The sequence below is a fragment of the Hypoxylon fragiforme genome (assembly GCF_022984875.1).
Source record: "Hypoxylon fragiforme strain CBS 206.31 chromosome Unknown GGS25scaffold_9, whole genome shotgun sequence".
Classification (NCBI taxonomy): Eukaryota; Fungi; Ascomycota; class Sordariomycetes; order Xylariales; family Hypoxylaceae; genus Hypoxylon; species Hypoxylon fragiforme.
In genome coordinates this window covers 209,811-226,626 of record NW_026054764.1, presented here as the reverse complement: position 1 = coordinate 226,626, position 16,816 = coordinate 209,811, and the positions used below count along the sequence as shown (strand labels likewise).

General features: G+C 49.3%; 4 protein-coding genes across 4 annotated transcripts; 2 read left to right on the top strand and 2 right to left on the bottom strand.

The window, feature by feature from the left end:
- Positions 1-825: 825 nt before the first annotated feature.
- On the top strand, positions 826-3,565 carry GGS25DRAFT_505621 (uncharacterized protein). Its single transcript, XM_049262249.1, has 2 exons — positions 826-1,742; positions 1,812-3,565. Exons 1-2 carry the CDS (start codon positions 1,450-1,452, stop codon positions 2,992-2,994), a joined length of 1,476 nt encoding a protein of 491 aa, XP_049112732.1. The 5' UTR covers positions 826-1,449; the 3' UTR covers positions 2,995-3,565.
- A 243-nt stretch (positions 3,566-3,808) lies between these two features.
- On the bottom strand, positions 3,809-5,610 carry GGS25DRAFT_505620 (uncharacterized protein). The gene has a single exon (XM_049262248.1). It carries the CDS (start codon positions 5,529-5,531, stop codon positions 4,359-4,361), a length of 1,173 nt encoding a protein of 390 aa, XP_049112731.1. The 5' UTR covers positions 5,532-5,610; the 3' UTR covers positions 3,809-4,358.
- A 657-nt stretch (positions 5,611-6,267) lies between these two features.
- On the top strand, positions 6,268-11,221 carry GGS25DRAFT_525103 (Golgi CORVET complex core vacuolar protein 8-domain-containing protein; the record flags this gene model as incomplete). Its single annotated transcript, XM_049264726.1, has 3 exons — positions 6,268-6,561; positions 6,616-7,051; positions 7,098-11,221. The coding sequence occupies 3 exons, from the start codon at positions 6,268-6,270 to the stop codon at positions 11,219-11,221; spliced, it is 4,854 nt and encodes a 1,617-aa protein (XP_049112730.1).
- A 566-nt stretch (positions 11,222-11,787) lies between these two features.
- GGS25DRAFT_525102 (uncharacterized protein) lies at positions 11,788-13,832 on the bottom strand (the record flags this gene model as incomplete). The annotated part of the gene is made up of 4 exons (XM_049264725.1): positions 11,788-12,883; positions 12,999-13,153; positions 13,248-13,515; positions 13,621-13,832. The coding sequence occupies 4 exons, from the start codon at positions 13,830-13,832 to the stop codon at positions 11,788-11,790; spliced, it is 1,731 nt and encodes a 576-aa protein (XP_049112729.1).
- Positions 13,833-16,816: the final 2,984 nt, after the last annotated feature.

The following is a 16,816-nucleotide window of genomic DNA, read 5'->3' as shown; positions in this document are numbered from 1 at the left end:
CCAATGGTAGCTTAAACCCACCACCTGCAAGTCACATTGCCGATCCATCTTTTGTTCCTCCTTCGAATGTTCCCACTTTTATTACTATCGACTTGTCCAAGTACAAATGATCTATCATGTAACCAGTCGACAGCTCATTTTGAGTTCGCTTTACACATGAATAGGTATGTATGTGTTGTAGGTACTACTAGTAGTAGTGACTCGATGTTGTGAGTTTGTCATTTAAGACATTTCAAGTTGTTTGTTATAGTAGTTTCATGAAAGAGAAGAGAGCACGATCGATTTTTGGACAAAGTATGTACAATAACTACATACAGAACACTGAACACTGAACTGATTCAACTGATAGTTAATAGGTGATAAAAGAAAGTGTACATTTCAGGTTACTCCCGAAACTGGCTTAAATACACAGTTGCCCCCATTTCCCACATTCGGCTTAGACGTGATGCATGCACACGCACCTCGGCGCTGAAACCCTGCGTATTATTGGTTGATTCAACGATCCATACTATGTAGTCACCTATCGTTTTGAGCCTAAGAAGCCTAGAAAGCCTGGAGTTTAAAACCGTTCATACCCCCCAGATGTTCCAGCCCCCCCTCGACGCAACCGTTCTTACCTGCCACTTTCGTTCCGTTTTAAACCTTGTATAATAAATAACGCCTGTTGCTGTTGCTGTTGCTGCTGGTAGTTATTAATTGTAATTGCTGTTGCTGCTGACACTAACATTGAACACTGCCACTGCCACTGTCCTTTGCTTGCGCAGTTTATAAAGACAACTGGAAAGAACCTGGAAGGTTTTTAGTTTATTTTAGTTCATTATACATCACTGGTTCGTCAAGTCCTCACCCCCCCCAAAACCCCCCCGAAACATCCTTCTCCCTTCCCTTGCATTTCGCATTTATCAGTTTCCTCGGCGGTTGCACCCTCTTTAATCTCCACTTCTCTCTCCCTTGGCTAAAGGCTGAAAGTGAAAGTGAAGTGAACTAAACTAACGTATTACGACTTTATACATAGTACAAGTCTACAAGACATTTATTCCTTTCAACTCTGAACCAACTTTCTAACTTCTTGCCCACTTTGCCACTTTTTTCCTTCCACGATCAACGGAACGGATACCAGATAGTTGGGTTTAGTTAGTTCGCGGGTCTTCCTTTTCCCTTTTTTAAACCCATCGAATCGAATCGCGGATTTACTATAATAGAAAGGGGACCCAAATCTTTTGAAACGCAGATAAATCTTTTGGTTAGGCGACATTGGTAGTAAATGGCATCGTCGCTCAGAATCCGACCGTGTTGATAAGGATTCAAACTCAATCCATTTCCGGCCACAAAGTCGAGACATTTTTGCCAACTCGACCCTTTTGCCAATGAACTCCCTCACTTGACGACTGACGATTAATCGGCCACTTCCGAAATACGCCTTGAACGACGACTTTCACTTCTGCGATAATGGTCGCTATCAATGAGGCCTTGGCGGGCGGCGCCCATTTTGTCGCAAGGGCCATTGAGTATCAGATTCGACAGGCGTCGTCGTTAAACCCAACGGATAGTGCGACGCCATCTCCAACCTCCTTACCTTCTGCGTCCGACACTTCCCTTCCATCCGCGACATCTACAGCCTTGTCGCCAGATCCAACTGCTGGAAACTCCAACAACAATGACAACAATAATCAGGGCGCTTCTAGTTCTCCCCTGCTATTTTTTGTGGCTTTGGGGTTCGGTGTCGTTTTCACTAACTTATGGTAAGCCGTCATTGATGACATATCTGCTGGATATGGCTTTCCATTCTAGCCTTCTAACCTCGGGAATAGGATTATCGTTGGTGTGAAATACTGCTTTCGTTATAATGCTCGCAACCGGCAGTTGCGGGGATTGGACGAGAATGGAGAGCCTATCAACCTCGAAAACATGCCTGCTCGACCACATCGACGACGCCGTGAAAAGAAATTAATGACGATGGATGAAGTCAATGAGAAATTCCCCATGATGAAATATAAGGCCTGGGTATCGGCACGCGCACGCGAAGGATTGCCAACTACTGGAGGAGTTTCTGCGCCCGCTAGCCGTGCTAACAGCGTGCTAAGCGTCGAAGGTATCGTGCCAGAAATTACAGCGAAAGAACAAGACCACGTCGAGGATCGTCATGACGCCGGCACTGCACCCAAGTCCCCAGACGAAGAGAAGCCTAATCAGCAAACCACTCCCAGTGATAATGCAACTGTTGGCGATGCACTCGCCCAGCATGACACCTCGGATATTATAGTGACAAAATACGATGATCATCGTGCGAGCATGGACGAAGATGACGACGACGAGCAAATTGACGCTGCTCTACCGCCCGAGCTGGTAGGCACACAGGGTGACACGTGCGCAATCTGTATCGATACTCTTGAGGATGATGACGATATTCGCGGATTAACTTGTGGCCATGCCTTTCACGCTGTCTGCATTGATCCCTGGTTGACCAACCGAAGAGCTTCTTGTCCTCTCTGCAAAGCAGACTATTACACTCCCAAGCCCCGCCCGCCTCCTGCGGATGGCGACCCGACTAGTCCTACATCTAACAATGACCCGAATCGCAACCATGGTCGTATGAACATGCCTAGGACCCCGCAACGTACATTTACATCTTGGAGCAACTTCCGTGGGGCCCCGCGTGGCATGATTGCGGGTCGTTTCGGAGGTATGGGTTCAGGCTCGGCAGAACAAGGTCGTCAGCCGCGCATATGGGAGCGAAACCGCCCTGAGCGGCACCACCACCATAATCGTAATCCGCAATCACAGCCAACACCCACTGAAACACCAGCTGAGAATGCTGGTTTCTTTACGAGGGTTCGCACTCGGTTGCCGCCCCTGAGACTAAACGAAATCGTGAGGAGAGATCGCAACACCCGGGCTGTAGAAACGAGCGATGTGACAGCATCAGGTGCAAACGGTGGTACGAATACGACACCATCCCAGTTGGAAGCGGGGGTACGGCCTGCGGCCAACTAAGGTTTTTAGTCTCCATAGACATCGGCTTTAATCAGACGAATATATAAAACTTTTCATTACCCATGACATCTTCGACCATATTCATGAGCCCAACATACCCCAAGTGTATGTGTTCTAGCCCTTTTCCCTTCTCTATAATTTCTCTCGGCTACGCCTGATCGACGGGTCCTGAATCACCTGGCCTCCGTTGACGCTTGCGAAGCTGATACACAAGTGGGAAAATGGACTCGATTGTACGGAAGACTGAGAGCATGAGATTGGCCTAGGGTGGCTTGATCTACGTATGAAGGAGTTGATGAGAGAGGAAGGGGGTTGGGGGGTTTAATCACCTGTAGTTACCTTTTACCATCACATCTTTTTTTTTTTCGGGTTTCTTTTTATTACCTGCCTAATGATTATGTATGGTATGGTGGCCCTGAACGAGAATAAGAGGAAGAAAATTTCTTGAGAGCAGGGTTTAAACCTGATGGATGGATGGGGCGTCGGATGGATGCATATTTCAAGGAGTTTTAGAGGGATTTTTTTTATTATTCTCGGAGGCAGGCAGGCAGGCAGGCAGGCAGGCAGGCAGATTCGTTATTTTACATTCCTTTTTCTTTACCCCCTTTCTCTCTCTTGTTCTGAACATTAGGGGAGGTGTTTGGTAGGTGTCTACATGCCTACATGCCGTATGTATGTATGCATGTATGTATGTCAAGGATAGGCTGGGCTGGGTCAGTGTGAGCACGGCCGGAAAGGCTAGGCTAAGGGGGTAGATGGGTGAGACGAGGTAGATGCGGTAGATGAAGCATGCGATACATATCTATATCAGGACTTTTTTTTTTTTTTTTCAAAACTATATATATATATTTACTCCTTTTTACGTTGTTGCCTATGGTTACCTGTGTTTATGATATGTTTTATTTGTTGTTGATGGTTGTTGATGATGGTGCTGTGCTGTTGGCGATGTGGGAATAGGGAACGAGGGATGGGGTGTAGATCGTAGGTTAGGTTATATATAATGCGTAGGTAGGTATGAACTACGGTAATGGATGAGTGGGAAAGCAAAGGAGAGAGGGGGTGTGTTGTTCTAACGAGTCACTACCTATGACGAAGGCCATGTTGCCTATAATAACCTACTAACCTGGTATAATAGGGATTGAGCAGCAGGTGGGTTTGGCAACTTATGTTGTTTTTTTGACGTTTGTAGTCAGGCTATTGATCTCGGGTATCTTGCGTGCGTGCGTGGCTATATTATCCCCCATTTATCCCCCCCTCCCCTTTTATATTCTACACTCTACATAGAGGCCCTTGACTCTTTACAAATTTAGATTCCTTAGTAGGCTCGTACCCTACTTATATGTAGTAGGTACCTTCATCCTTCATCACAGGTACTTCCCCTTGGTAAACTTGCCAGTGAATTCAGAGGCATGGTTCATGAACTCGCGGCGCTTCGTGGCGTTGATGCGGCCGCCGAGCTTCATGTCCTTCTCGCGGTCGAAGGCGCGCTTGCTCGGGTCGTCCTCCTCCTCGTCCTCGCGTAAGGTGCGCCCCTTGCGCGACGACTGGTGCTCCTCGTACAGCGACTTGCCGCGCGTCGCCTCCGTGAAGCTGCGGATCCGCTCTTGCTGCTCCAGCGCCTCGGGCGTGGGCTTGTCGCCTCTGCCTGCACCGCTGCTGCTGTTGCCGGCGCCGGCGGCGGTGGTGGTTCTTTGGGTGGATGACTCGTTGCTGCGGCCGAGAACGGCGTTCTCGAGCCGCTTGCGCTTTTGCTCGGGCGTTTCGGTCCAGATGCTACTGATTTCGCCCCCTGGGTTATTGGACGAGGCGCTGGACCGTGGTCCACTGTTGAAGCGACGGCTTTTGAGCTTGGTGGGGTCGGGCGCGCGATTGCTGGACCCGGGGGATGGGGGCGCTAGCATCCAGTCGTCACGGCGCGGGCCGGCGGCCTCTGCTGCGGCGCGAGAGGCTTCGGCGGCTGCTTGGGCTTGGGTTGCGCGTGCGAGGTGGGAGGTTGAGGTGGGCAGCGCGGGGCCGTAGTCATCATCAGAGTCGTCGTCAGAGTCGGAATTAAGATCGGGAGGCCGTTCCGCTAGGGGAGCTGGAGGGGGCGCGGGGCCGTGGACTCGCTTTGCTGGTGCTGAGGGGGCTGGCGCTGGTGCCGGCCCTACATCGTCATCATCTTCTTCTGAGTCGTTGTCTCCCAGTGGTATCTCGTCATTATTCGTAGGTGGGAGGGTAGGTCCAATGGTGGGTCGTGTAGTAGAGGGTAAAGGAGGAGCTGAAGGGCCGATGTCATCGTCATCGCTATCGTCTAACTGGACCTCATCCGTGTTTGAGGGTGGCATTGTAGGGCCTATAGGACCTCTTGCTGTAGACTTGGGAGCAGATGGGCTATAATCGTCGTCATCACTACTAAGACTTATTTCATCCTGGTTGGCGGGCGCTCGATCTGTTGCTCGTACTTTTGGGGCAGGAGAACCTGAAAGCGAATCGTCCTTTGAATTGCGTTTGCGTTTTGAGAGGTGAGGGGGTATTTGTGGCCCTATGGATGACATGGCTATGCATACACTAGATATGATATTGATGTTGATGTTGATGTTGATGGTTGTTGATTTTGGAGAAACCTTGAAGGTGATAATAACATTGAAGTATTGAAGTATTGAAGTATTATGAACTACATGTACATAAGGTGCAGGGGTTAATAAAGTTATCGACAACTAGCGTTTGCTGGTTGGCCCGTGCGTTACTTACAACTTAAGATTCGATAACGTTGATTGGTGATAACAGGCACCTATGTAGTTATGTAGTTAGTTATGTTTCATTGCTAAATACATACATATAAGGCCAAGCTACTAGGTACCTACGTAAGGCAAGGTAAGGTAGACCTGAATGATTCGAGAGGAGCTTGCGATAACGTCTGAAGTTACGAATCAAAGTACCAACTTAACAGTTACAATTTCCTTCTTTTTTCTTCCTCTTCTAAACCACTTGCAGATCTACAGTCGAACCAGTTAAACGCCTCTCTTCCGCGATCAGCTTCTTTTTTTAGCGCTTCCGTTGCGATATCCCTGTTCCGAATATTGCCGTTCCATAGAGCTAGAGAGTGATTACTTGAGCTTCAAGCTTACTACATAGTACATCTTTTTGACGACTGCCTTGAAATCTTAGTGGAGCAATTGTATAAGACGCGACGCAAACACAACCATTGGCGACTATCCTCGAAGTCATGCGATCGATGAAGACATTTTGATGAGCTTGCCTTCCCCGGAGAGAGACGATGGGGCTGTCAGCATGGATATTGATCATATAGATCTGTCTCCTAACGGGGATGCGGCATCGAGCGACGATGACACAATCAAGGGAGATGGAGACGGAAACCAAATAGCCGAAATTATCGAAGAAGAACGGCAAGATATTGTATCTGAGAAACCTATTGAGACTGGGACTATCGCGAACCGGTACCAACAATTATTAAGGGACCGCGACGATGCTTCTGAGGAGGGGTCTAATGAGGGTATACCCCGAAGGGCTGGAAGTCCAATCGACTCGTTGCTCTCCGTGCCGGACGACTCACCTTCCATTCAGGTAGACTATGAATATTTGCCACAACGAGGGAGGTAACACTGACAGATCCGACAGGGCTCCTTGATATCTTCCCCTGGAAGTAGTAGAGTCCCGTCTCTTGCTTCGCGACCTGGGCTTAGCAGTCCTACGCCCTCTTTCAGGCCATTTGACCGACGGTTCCAATCCCGTATATCATCTCCTTCCGCGCTAACTCCACGGCCATCGTCACCTTCCTTTCTTTCTGGACACAGCAGACAAGTGTCCATTAGCAGTCAATTCTTATTCGATCCTGGCGAGACCGAAACCCCCTCGCCGCCGTGGGAAGTTGTACGATGGACGAAACTGAAAAAGTTGAACGGGCAAGCCTTCTCTGAAGCTGGAAAGCGCAATTTTGGTTCTCCTACTTGTTTAGCCATTTCTGCTTCCATTGTCTTGGGAACATCCAAGGGCATAATCCTAATGTTTGATTACAACCAAAATTTAAAAATGATTATTGGTCCAGGCACAAAAGGTTGGTTGATATCTCACTAAAAGTTTACTATACTAACCAGCCATAGCCGTCGAATCGGGGCCTATTACTGCAATCGCTATATCCGCAGACTATACCACTATAGCTGGCGGACACGCGACAGGAAACATATTCACTTGGGATACGAGCCGGGTCTCTCGGCCGTTCCTACATATTCCGCCCCTTGATGCGCTTCAGCTACAAAACCGGACGATGGATGGCCACATGCCGAACGTGTCAGTAATTCATCTAGGATTCCTAGGTACTAGACATACTGCCTTAGTTTCTGCCGATGATCATGGCATGGCCTTCTCTCATCTTGCTACCCGGGGTACGGGTGCCCTCGGGCGAACAGTCAAGACGGTCCGGATACTTGGCCGATACCCTGATGCTCCTCCTCCCTCTTCAGGCAAACCCCTTAAACCCAGCACTGTGCTCGCATTTTCCCCGTTACCACTCGGAAATATAGAGCGAGCAACAGATTCGATGGGCCTCACAGCAATGCTCACCCCTTATCTACTTGTCGTAGTCTCCACCACTCCAGTTGCACAAACCCAACACAAATCAGCCAGGCCAAAGGATGTAGCACCACATAGTGCTATGACGGGGTGTTTAGCATGGTTCCCTGCCGTCAAGTTAAAGGTACCAGATCCCAATACTGGAAGCACCATGTCTAAAGTCAAACTTGTCTACTGCTGGTCGAACGTGCTCACCGTCTTAGACGTAGATGAGATGGAATCGGATGACAAAGATAAGCCGCCGCCACTGAAGTTCAAGGCACGCAGTAGATGGAAGTGTGAAGAAGCAATTGTTGCGGTTCAATGGCTCAGTCGCTCAGTACTTACAGTGTTGACCATTACTCAAAGACTTATTGTCCTCGAAGACCGCTCCATGAGGATGACGGAGGCATTTGATCTCATCCACAAGTACATCTATCATGCTGACCTCTTCTCCTCTCAACTACACAATCTCGTTGAGCAACTCGATGAGGACGATACGTCAATGCATGGCGTTGTCGCGGATGCCTTTTATATGAGTTTGAAGGCGTATAAGGGCCGCATCTTTCTATTAGGCTTCAACGACGTGTCTATCGGCGCTTTATCGAACTGGGCGGATCGACTCATAGCGTTGATGGAGAACGGTGATTATATCGGCGCAATACAACTCGCGACATCATACTATACGGGCGATGCTAACAAGTTGACTGTTGGATTACCCGAAGACGCCACCCTGAGGCACCGTATGGTACATGACAAAGTGATGGAGATAATGAGTGCATCACTTAAATATGCCTTTGGACAGCGGCAAAAGAATAAGGCCTCGGTAGACGATCAGCATCTGAGACATCTTGCCGAGACTTGTTTTGTTGCCTGCCAAAGCGTTGGCGATCTTGACTTCCTTTTCGATGAGATGTACGAATGGTACGAAGATGCTAATGTCGAGGGCATCTTCCTAGAGGTACTAGAACCATACATTCTTGAAAAGACTATTTCCACTGTGCCGCCAACCGCTGTCAAAGCAATGGTCCATCACTATGTTAGCAAGAGCTGGGAGAGCCGGTTAGAAGAGATGATCTGCCACATGGAAACGACCACTCTCGACATCGACCAAACAACCTCTCTTTGTAAGCAGCATGGCCTCTACGATGCGCTTATATATATTTGGAATCAGGCATTGCATGATTACATCACACCTCTAATCGACCTTCTCACCCTCTTAATACCACTGGTACAGAATGCCGAGTATTCGAACTCCGGACAATTGATGGAAGACGAGATATTCGGGGTCAATGCACTTAAGATGTTCCCATATCTGTCATATACATTGACTGGGAGGATATATCCCACAGGCGAACGGATGGAAACCGGAGTGGCCTCGCAAGCCAAGGCTGAACTGTATTGGTTCCTCTTTTCCGGGAAGAGTATCGCCTGGCCGAAAGGGAACACCAAGACCTTCCTTACTCGTCCAGCGCAATCCGTGGAACCATCATTTCCATACCTCAGGATGATATTGCAATACGATGCGCCAAGTTTCTTGAGTGCGTTGAACGAAGCGTTCGAGGATTCATTCTTGAATGATTCTCAGGAGAAACACCTCAACGGTGGTACAGGGAAAGATCTTCCGGAAGAACAGATATTTGGTTTAACAGTCGATCGCCAATATGTCGTGTCCATCTTGCTGGAGATCATGAACCCCAATGATTTCGCGCCGGAAGACACCATCTATCTAGACATGTTCATCGCACGAAACATCCCCAAGTTCCCCCAGTACCTCCTTATACCAGGTTCCACTCTCGATAAGGTATTGGCTGGACTGTGCAATTATCCGGGGGCCGACTTAGCAGAAGACGCCCAACTGAGTGCTGAGTACCTGCTTTCGATTTATCAACCGCCAGACGTATCCCTGTTGATTCCTTTATTTAAGAAAGCTGGGTTCTACCGCATCTTAAAACGGATATACAGAAATGACAAGCAGTACGGGAAATTGCTAGAGACATATTTTGAGGATCCAGAAGACCAAGCAGAGGTTTTCGGATGTATTGCTGAGTGTCTACGATCACAAGCCAGTCTACCGAAGAGGCAAATCCAAGATATTCATGATGTTATCAAAAGATACTCACAAGAATTAGTGGAGATCGACCCAGTTCAAGCAGCTCTGTCGGTAGCTAGGTATGCTCCCGACTTGCACGGCTCGGTTCTAGATTCGCTTGATGAGGGTTCCGAAATACAATACGCTTATCTCCAAGCTCTTCTCGAGCCCGATTCTGAAACTTTGGAGAAGTCGACGACCACTTATGACCGGAAATTCATTGAACAATATGTACAGCTCATGTGCCGATACGATCCTTCACATGTCTCCGACTATGTTGGCATGGTACAGGCTACGAATTTGCGGCTCGACAGGCTATTGCCAACCATGGAAGACACGGGGGTTATTGACGCTGCCGTTATTCTCATGGCACGCGAAGGGCAAGTACAAGATGCTATGGGTCGTTTGACTAGGCATCTAGAGACGCTAGAGTCAGCGCTTCAAGGCCTAGTTGCAGATGCAGACGACCATGCCGAAGACCTAGATGTACATGAGACTGCTGAAGATATTCTCAGGGGATTACAAAAGTACACACACGTGGGTATTTGGCTATGCCAAGGGCAGATGAAAACGACCAAAAAGCTCAATGCGGTTGGCCGACGAAATTCACCCTCGCCCAGTGAACTTTCTCCCGACGAGGCATTATGGCTGGAATTGATAGACACGACGGTTCAGATCACACGCCGCCTGTCGTCCGTTGTTGCACCATCTAACCCAGGTAGAGTGTCGAGCACGGCTTCGCCAACACCACTTCTTGATAGTGACAAACTAGTGGCACTCTTACGCTCACTCGTGCAGCATACCTTCACGGCACTTATGACGGCAACGTCTACTCAAGGTCCGGCCCAGTCTGCAAATCGATTGGTCACCAGTTCAGGGAACAGCCTCACATTTCTTCGGATCCTCCGAGCCTTTCTGACTCGTGCCGCGACTACATCTCCGAACCTCGCCGACCTACGAGCTGTCTTGACCTCCATCTTCTCAGCGTACGCTTACGAGGAGTCGATATTACAGCTTTCCAACCGATTACTTGAGCAGCAATTATTCATCAATGTTAAGGAGGCCACGAATATCCGGCAACGCGGGTGGCGACCTCGGGGTTCAACGTGCGAAGGTTGTGGAAAGCGGGTTTGGGGACCGGGCGTGGCTGGCAATGTTTTCGAGGCGTGGGAAGAGAAACAGGCTATGGAGAAAAAGCGACGAGAAGAGAAGAAGGCTGCCCTAGCGAGTCGAGCTCTCGAGCGTGGTAAGGGTAAGGCAGAAATCCCGCAGAGAGAGATGGAGAGCTATGCAGATAAAGGGAAGGGCAAAAGCACGGATGCAAGCGATGGGCCAGGTCTACCAACAGAACAGGATGCGAACGGCAAACAAAATGTCCAAGGTTCAGCCAACGAAACCAATGGAGACACGTACGCTCGCGGAAAAGATCAACCACCTCTTGGACCACTTGTTGTTTTGGCATGCAGGCACATATATCACAAAGCCTGCTTGGACGCGCTGCAGACGAAGCAGGGACCTCACGGCCATAGAGAAGTGGACGAGTTTGGCCGTGAGGCAGTGTACACATGCCCCGTCGATGGTTAGGGTAGAGAAAAGAGAAGCGTTGGGATAGGTAGACAGGTGGCTGGCTGGTAGGCAGGCAATGGTATAGCCGGTGTATTTATGCGTATGTAACTGTACAATACGGCAGGCACTAACCTAGGTAGGTAGCTACACGTCGTCAGGCTCGCATCGGGCGATATGAAATAGACGATGGTTGATTTCGAGTACCTGGAAACGTGTGTATGACGTTAAATTCATGAGAACTTCTGATTACTGACTGCCCAAGAGGTACGTGGTTTAAAGTCAAGTCAAGGTGTTGGAATGAAAATTAACATATTAATACAGGGGAATCTTTCGTCAGCTTCTTTTTGCTGTCGTTTCGGGTTTTATCCCGAACATCAATGCTATATATATAGCTCCTATTTCCTAGGTAAGTACCTAGGAGGCTTTCTTTCTCTTCGTCACCTTCTTAACACCTTTTATGTATCACCTAATTAGTATTGGTAAGTAGATACATAATCTGCCTGGTACCTAGTAGGTAGATAAAGCAGGGTGGCTGGCGGGCTGTGTCGGGTTGGTATCAGCATCTCAGCGATTTACCCATCACATCACACCGCGTATCCCGCCGCCACCACACTTTCACTCGGACTCGCACTCGCAGAACACGTCGTCGCCTCCACGGTGGTATAGTACGTCGTCGTGACCTCCACCACCACCGTCCTCGCACTCTCCATCGTCTCCGTCGCCGTCGCCGTCTCCGTCTCCGTCTCCGCTACACCCTTCGCACCCGTCACCGGCATATACGCGGGCGGCTCGGACACAGGCGTAGATGCCGCCGCCGAGACCGGTATCTCCCCCCCCTTCGGAGCGCCAGTGATGGCAGTCGCGTCCGGCGCCACGACCGACGGGTCGATCGTCAGCGTGTTGACGACGGGCGACTCGAGGCTCGTCAGCGCGATGTTGCCCCCGCCCGTCGCCACGGTCGTCGTGTTCGCGTACGGCGGCGCGGCGATGGGTGTGGGTGTGAGCGTGGTCGGGCTGAGGGTCACGGGGCACCTGACGGTAGTGGCGGGCGTCGGCTCCGCGACGACGATCACCTGGGTCAGGCTGCCCGGACAGTTGGCGACGGCTGCGGCGCAGGAGGTGATGGAGAAGGTGCGCAGGGTGCTGGCTGTCTCGGTGGTTAGGGGGACGGGGCAGTCGGCTGGCGCGGGCGCGGGGGTGACGGCGGGATAGGCGCCGCCTGTGCCGTAGCCTGTGCCCATGGCGGGGGGCGCCGCGTACCCGGTCCCCATCATGGGGTACGCCGTCGGCGCCGGCTCCTGCTGCCCCGCGCTCAAGAAGCAGGTGGTCGCCGCGGCGCTGAACAGCGTGGTGCTCAGCGTGGGGTTCAGCAGGTCGATCTCGAGGTTCCCGATGTCGGCGCCGATGTCGACGAAGACGCCGGCGTTGATGTTGATCTCGGCGGAGGCGGGCAGCAGGCAGTTGGCGAGCGCGCTCTCGTTGGAGGGCTGGGGCGTGCTGGTGAACTCCTCGCTGAGGATTATCTCGGGGATGTTGAGGTAGGCGCCCGCGAGGGCCTGGGCGTCGAGGAGGGGGGAGGAAGGGAGGTCGAGGCCGGCTTGCACGCGCAGGCGCAGGGCGATGCTTAGGGAGCCGGGGGCGTCGACGGTTAGGGGGAGGAGGGTTGTGGTTGTGCCGTTGCTGGGGGAGGGGGTGTGGTTAGTTTGCGTTGGGTGCCTAGGTAGTTGGGTAGATGGGTAGGTGGGAGGGAAGGGAAAGAGGAGAGGGGGGGGGGGGGTTATTAGTTAAAACTCACAATCTGGCGGTGTTGGCGATGGTAGGGTCCAAAGGCATGGTAAAAGAAGAGTCGTCGGGGATGGTGACCTGGAAGCCGGTCTCGGTCGTGATCTCGCCCGTGACGCTGAAGACGAGGTCCACGCTGAAGACGATGCCGACTTGGAATCCGGGGCCCTGTGGTTTGGGTATTAGTTGACGCCTTTCTTGATTTGGAGAGGATTAAAAAAAAGAAAAAAAGAAGAGAGGGTAAGGATATAGCACGACTTACCGCTACACCAAGCGGCGTCTGAGACACAAAGAGCGGGATGGTGAAGGAGCCCTTGTCGCCGACAGTCAGGGACAAGTCGACGAGGGCGCCGACGCCCTCGAAGGCCACGGTCAGGCTGGCGTCGTTCAGGGGGTTGAAGTCCGCCAGGTCGTCGAGGAGGTCCCCGAGGTCCTCGGGGAACTCGACGGAGGCGACGAGGTTGCCCCACGTGCGGCACTCGACGCAGGTCAGGTCTAGGGAGAAGGGTAGGCCTAGGTTGAGCCAGTCGCTGTGAGGATGGGTTAGTTGTCCGTTTGTACTGAAGTGGTTGTTGCATGGAAGAGGGACGGAGTAGGTAGAGGGAAAAGGAAAAGGAAAAACAAAAAATGCGAACCCAGAGAACAAGGTCACGTTCTTGGCCTCGAAGGACATGTCGAAGGTCGTGTTCGCATCACGCTTCACCATGGCCCTCTTGGTATGGTGAGAGTAGAGCTGCGCATCCCGTGGCGCGGGACGGACCGGTGCCACGGCGTGGACGACTGGCTTTGCTGTCGCCGGCGCCAGCAGCGAACAGCAGGCTAGAAAGAGTGCTGGTAGGTTATACATCGTTAATGTTATTCGGTGTATAAGTGGTATAGTGGTAGTGAGTGATAATTGTAAGCCCTACAGGCAATGAATGAGTGACGAGGGAAAGGAATGAATGAATGGAAGTGAAAGAAATGTAAACGACGTCTCCGGGAGGCCTTTCACGATCAACACATGATAAGTACAAACTACAGAAATAGTTCAGGTATGGAGAAGGAGGGTAATGAGAAGCATCAATGTGTTGTCGAGTGAAGTTTTGAAAGTGAAAGAAGAGAAAAAGAAGAGAAAAGAGAAAAAAAGCTCAACAACACATCAGAAATCGTAATTAGATAGGAATTGTTTGTACTACGCCCCTTCTCCAGACAAGGCAGGCAGGCAGGCAGGCAGCAGAGATATGGAATTATAACAACGAAATAATTCTCTATAATCTAGATCTTCATCCCGTCTCGCTACTTTCAGCCGAAGAAGGCTTGGTTTCGTGATCTGATGGGAAGGATTCCAATTCCTAACAGGGGGATTGCGCGGAATGGTCTGGCTCCTTTTTTTTGCTGGCTGGCTTTGGCTAGGTTTACCTGCATAGTGTAGCTATTATATAGCTATCTATATACCTTACTACATACCTAGAATCCTAGATAGATAGTAATGGATGCCTAGGAAGAAATAGGTAGGTAGATAAAACTAGGTACTATCGTGGAACTTGAATGCTTGTCAACCTCACGACCCAGCTATGAAACCGAAGCAGGGTCTTTTGCCAAGAAAAAAAAAAGAGGAATCCGCCCAACGGGGTCGAGGTGAAAGCTTTTTTTTTGTTCGGTTTATACAAACATTTGGTTATCTACACTAATCCTGGGTAACTATATGCCTTAGGTATGTATATAGTATGTAATGTAGTTATTGTACAATGATACTACAATCAATATTATGACTCTGGAGACCAAGTATGGGAAAGAGTGGTTAATTGCAGTAAACATCGAAATCTAAGTAATTGCGGCGTAAAAAGATTGTATCTTCATTATACCTAGAATAATTGTATAATATTGAATAGTATGATAGTTAATAGATCTATCTAATCTAATACCGAAGCTACAGTATGAGAATTGGAAACCAGATAACGTTGAAACGCCGTCTAAAATCACGATCCTCCTCGCTTCGGCCGTCTTATATGCCGCTTGACCCCTTCTTTTTCCCTTTTCTCTCCTTACTATTAGCATCCCCTGCATCTAACTGAAAAGCTTTATGGCCAAGTAAACATATGTGATATTATGTATCAAACAAAAAGGTATTGGCAAGTTGGGTAACAAGACTGAATTAAGATTCCTTCCTAAACTGGCAACTGGGGGAAAGATGAGGGAAGGGTTAGGAGGAGGGGCTTTAAGGGGGGGGGTGTTTGGTTGACGACGATATTGATCGACGTCCAAGGCAATTCCTTAATTCCTTATTAGTTCCTTAATTCTTTAATTCCTTATTCCTTACTATAATTACCCCTTGAGCCTCGAGCCTTGAGACTTGCTTGAGCAGGTAACAAAGTAACCTACACTGGTCCTACAGGGCAGGTAACATACCTACACCTACATATCTTGTTACACGGGGCTAGTTAGTTCCATCTCATAACTAAACTACTAACACTGTAACTAACTTCAAGTTGAACCCCCTGCGCCAAGCAAGCCAAGCCAGACCCCGGATATCATGAGGCTGAGCTGAACACCTACATAATGTTAAAACCCTACCCGCATAACGAACTTGAGATAAAAATACCCCGTACTGAGTAAGCGTGAGGCTTAGCTACAATGCTACATAGCACCTTATGTAACTAGTTATTTACTACTCAAATTTAAACATCGAAAATTAACATTGAAAGCTTTCTCTCATCGCATAATTGCCTAGTAATTTACCCCATATTTGCTACATGCATCCACCCGTCAGTCCATATGAACTTCCAAGTTCCAAGTAACTATTAACTAACTAATTAGTTAACTACCTAGTTAACTACCTAGTTATGTATTTAGTTCATATCCACACACTCGCCTTCACCGCGAAGCCCCATCCATCCCATCCCATCCCATCCCATCCCCTCCTCCCCACTCTAACACTCCAAGGAAGATTTTATTTTTCTTCTATTCCCTTCCCTTCAATACTCTACTTATTACTACTCATTAACTAGCTGCCTAGCCGTCCTAATAATAACATCCACGGGACTACCAACCTACCTGCTTACTCACTAGCGTTGCTAAGTAGGTAGCCTAGCCCTAGATGGGTATTAGTGTATTAAAAGACACAAAACGCTTGAAAGGGCCATCAAGCCTTTTCCAACCAACTCCTCGTCTAAAATAGTCGAAGGACGCCCCGAAGAAGAAGAAGAGAAGAGAAAAGGCGAAGAAGAAAAGAGGCAAAAAAAAAAGAAAAAAAGGAAAAAAAAAAAAACGTCGCCCAAAGTCCCGCAATCCCAAGCTTTGGTTCTCGGTTGTATGTAATATTGATAATCGAAGAGAAAGAGAACTCACAAGTTCCTACCTCTGCCTACCTACATAGGAGGGGAGGGCATTGTAAACCCGAGCGCCGTCGTGCGTCACGAAGAATATGGAAGGAAGAGTATTATAACTTCGTAATAAAAATCAATAAAAAATCAATAAGTAAACTCGGTAGTCTACATATGTACATGTAGTTCTATTTGCAAACACAGTCCCGAATCTCAATTCGCAATTATGTCCCGCTTTTCCCCTGAGCCCTCACCCTCACCCTCACCCTCAACGACAACACCGTACTCCTCCATCGTGTGTTCTGTTCTGTTCTGTTCTGTTCTGTTTCTAGTTATGTTGTACGTAGGTGTATGCATAGTATGTATACATAAGCAATACGTGACGTGTACCAACCCACCAGCCAGCCAACCAACCAACCCTTTACTCCCCGCCTCATAGACCCCGTTCTCATACTCCTATGTACATACCAATGTAATACCTCCATTCCGCGTTTCCCCGTTTCCCCGCCGCCGTTGTGCCCCCTTTTCT

Coding starts and splice junctions, on each gene's coding strand:
- GGS25DRAFT_505621 (XM_049262249.1), top strand. CDS start 1,450: ATGGTCGCTATCAATGAGGCCTTGGCGGGCGGCGCCCATTTTGTCGCA. Junction 1,743..1,811: donor GTCGTTTTCACTAACTTATG/GTAAGCCGTCAT, acceptor CCTCGGGAATAG/GATTATCGTTGGTGTGAAAT.
- GGS25DRAFT_505620 (XM_049262248.1), bottom strand. CDS start 5,531: ATGTCATCCATAGGGCCACAAATACCCCCTCACCTCTCAAAACGCAAA.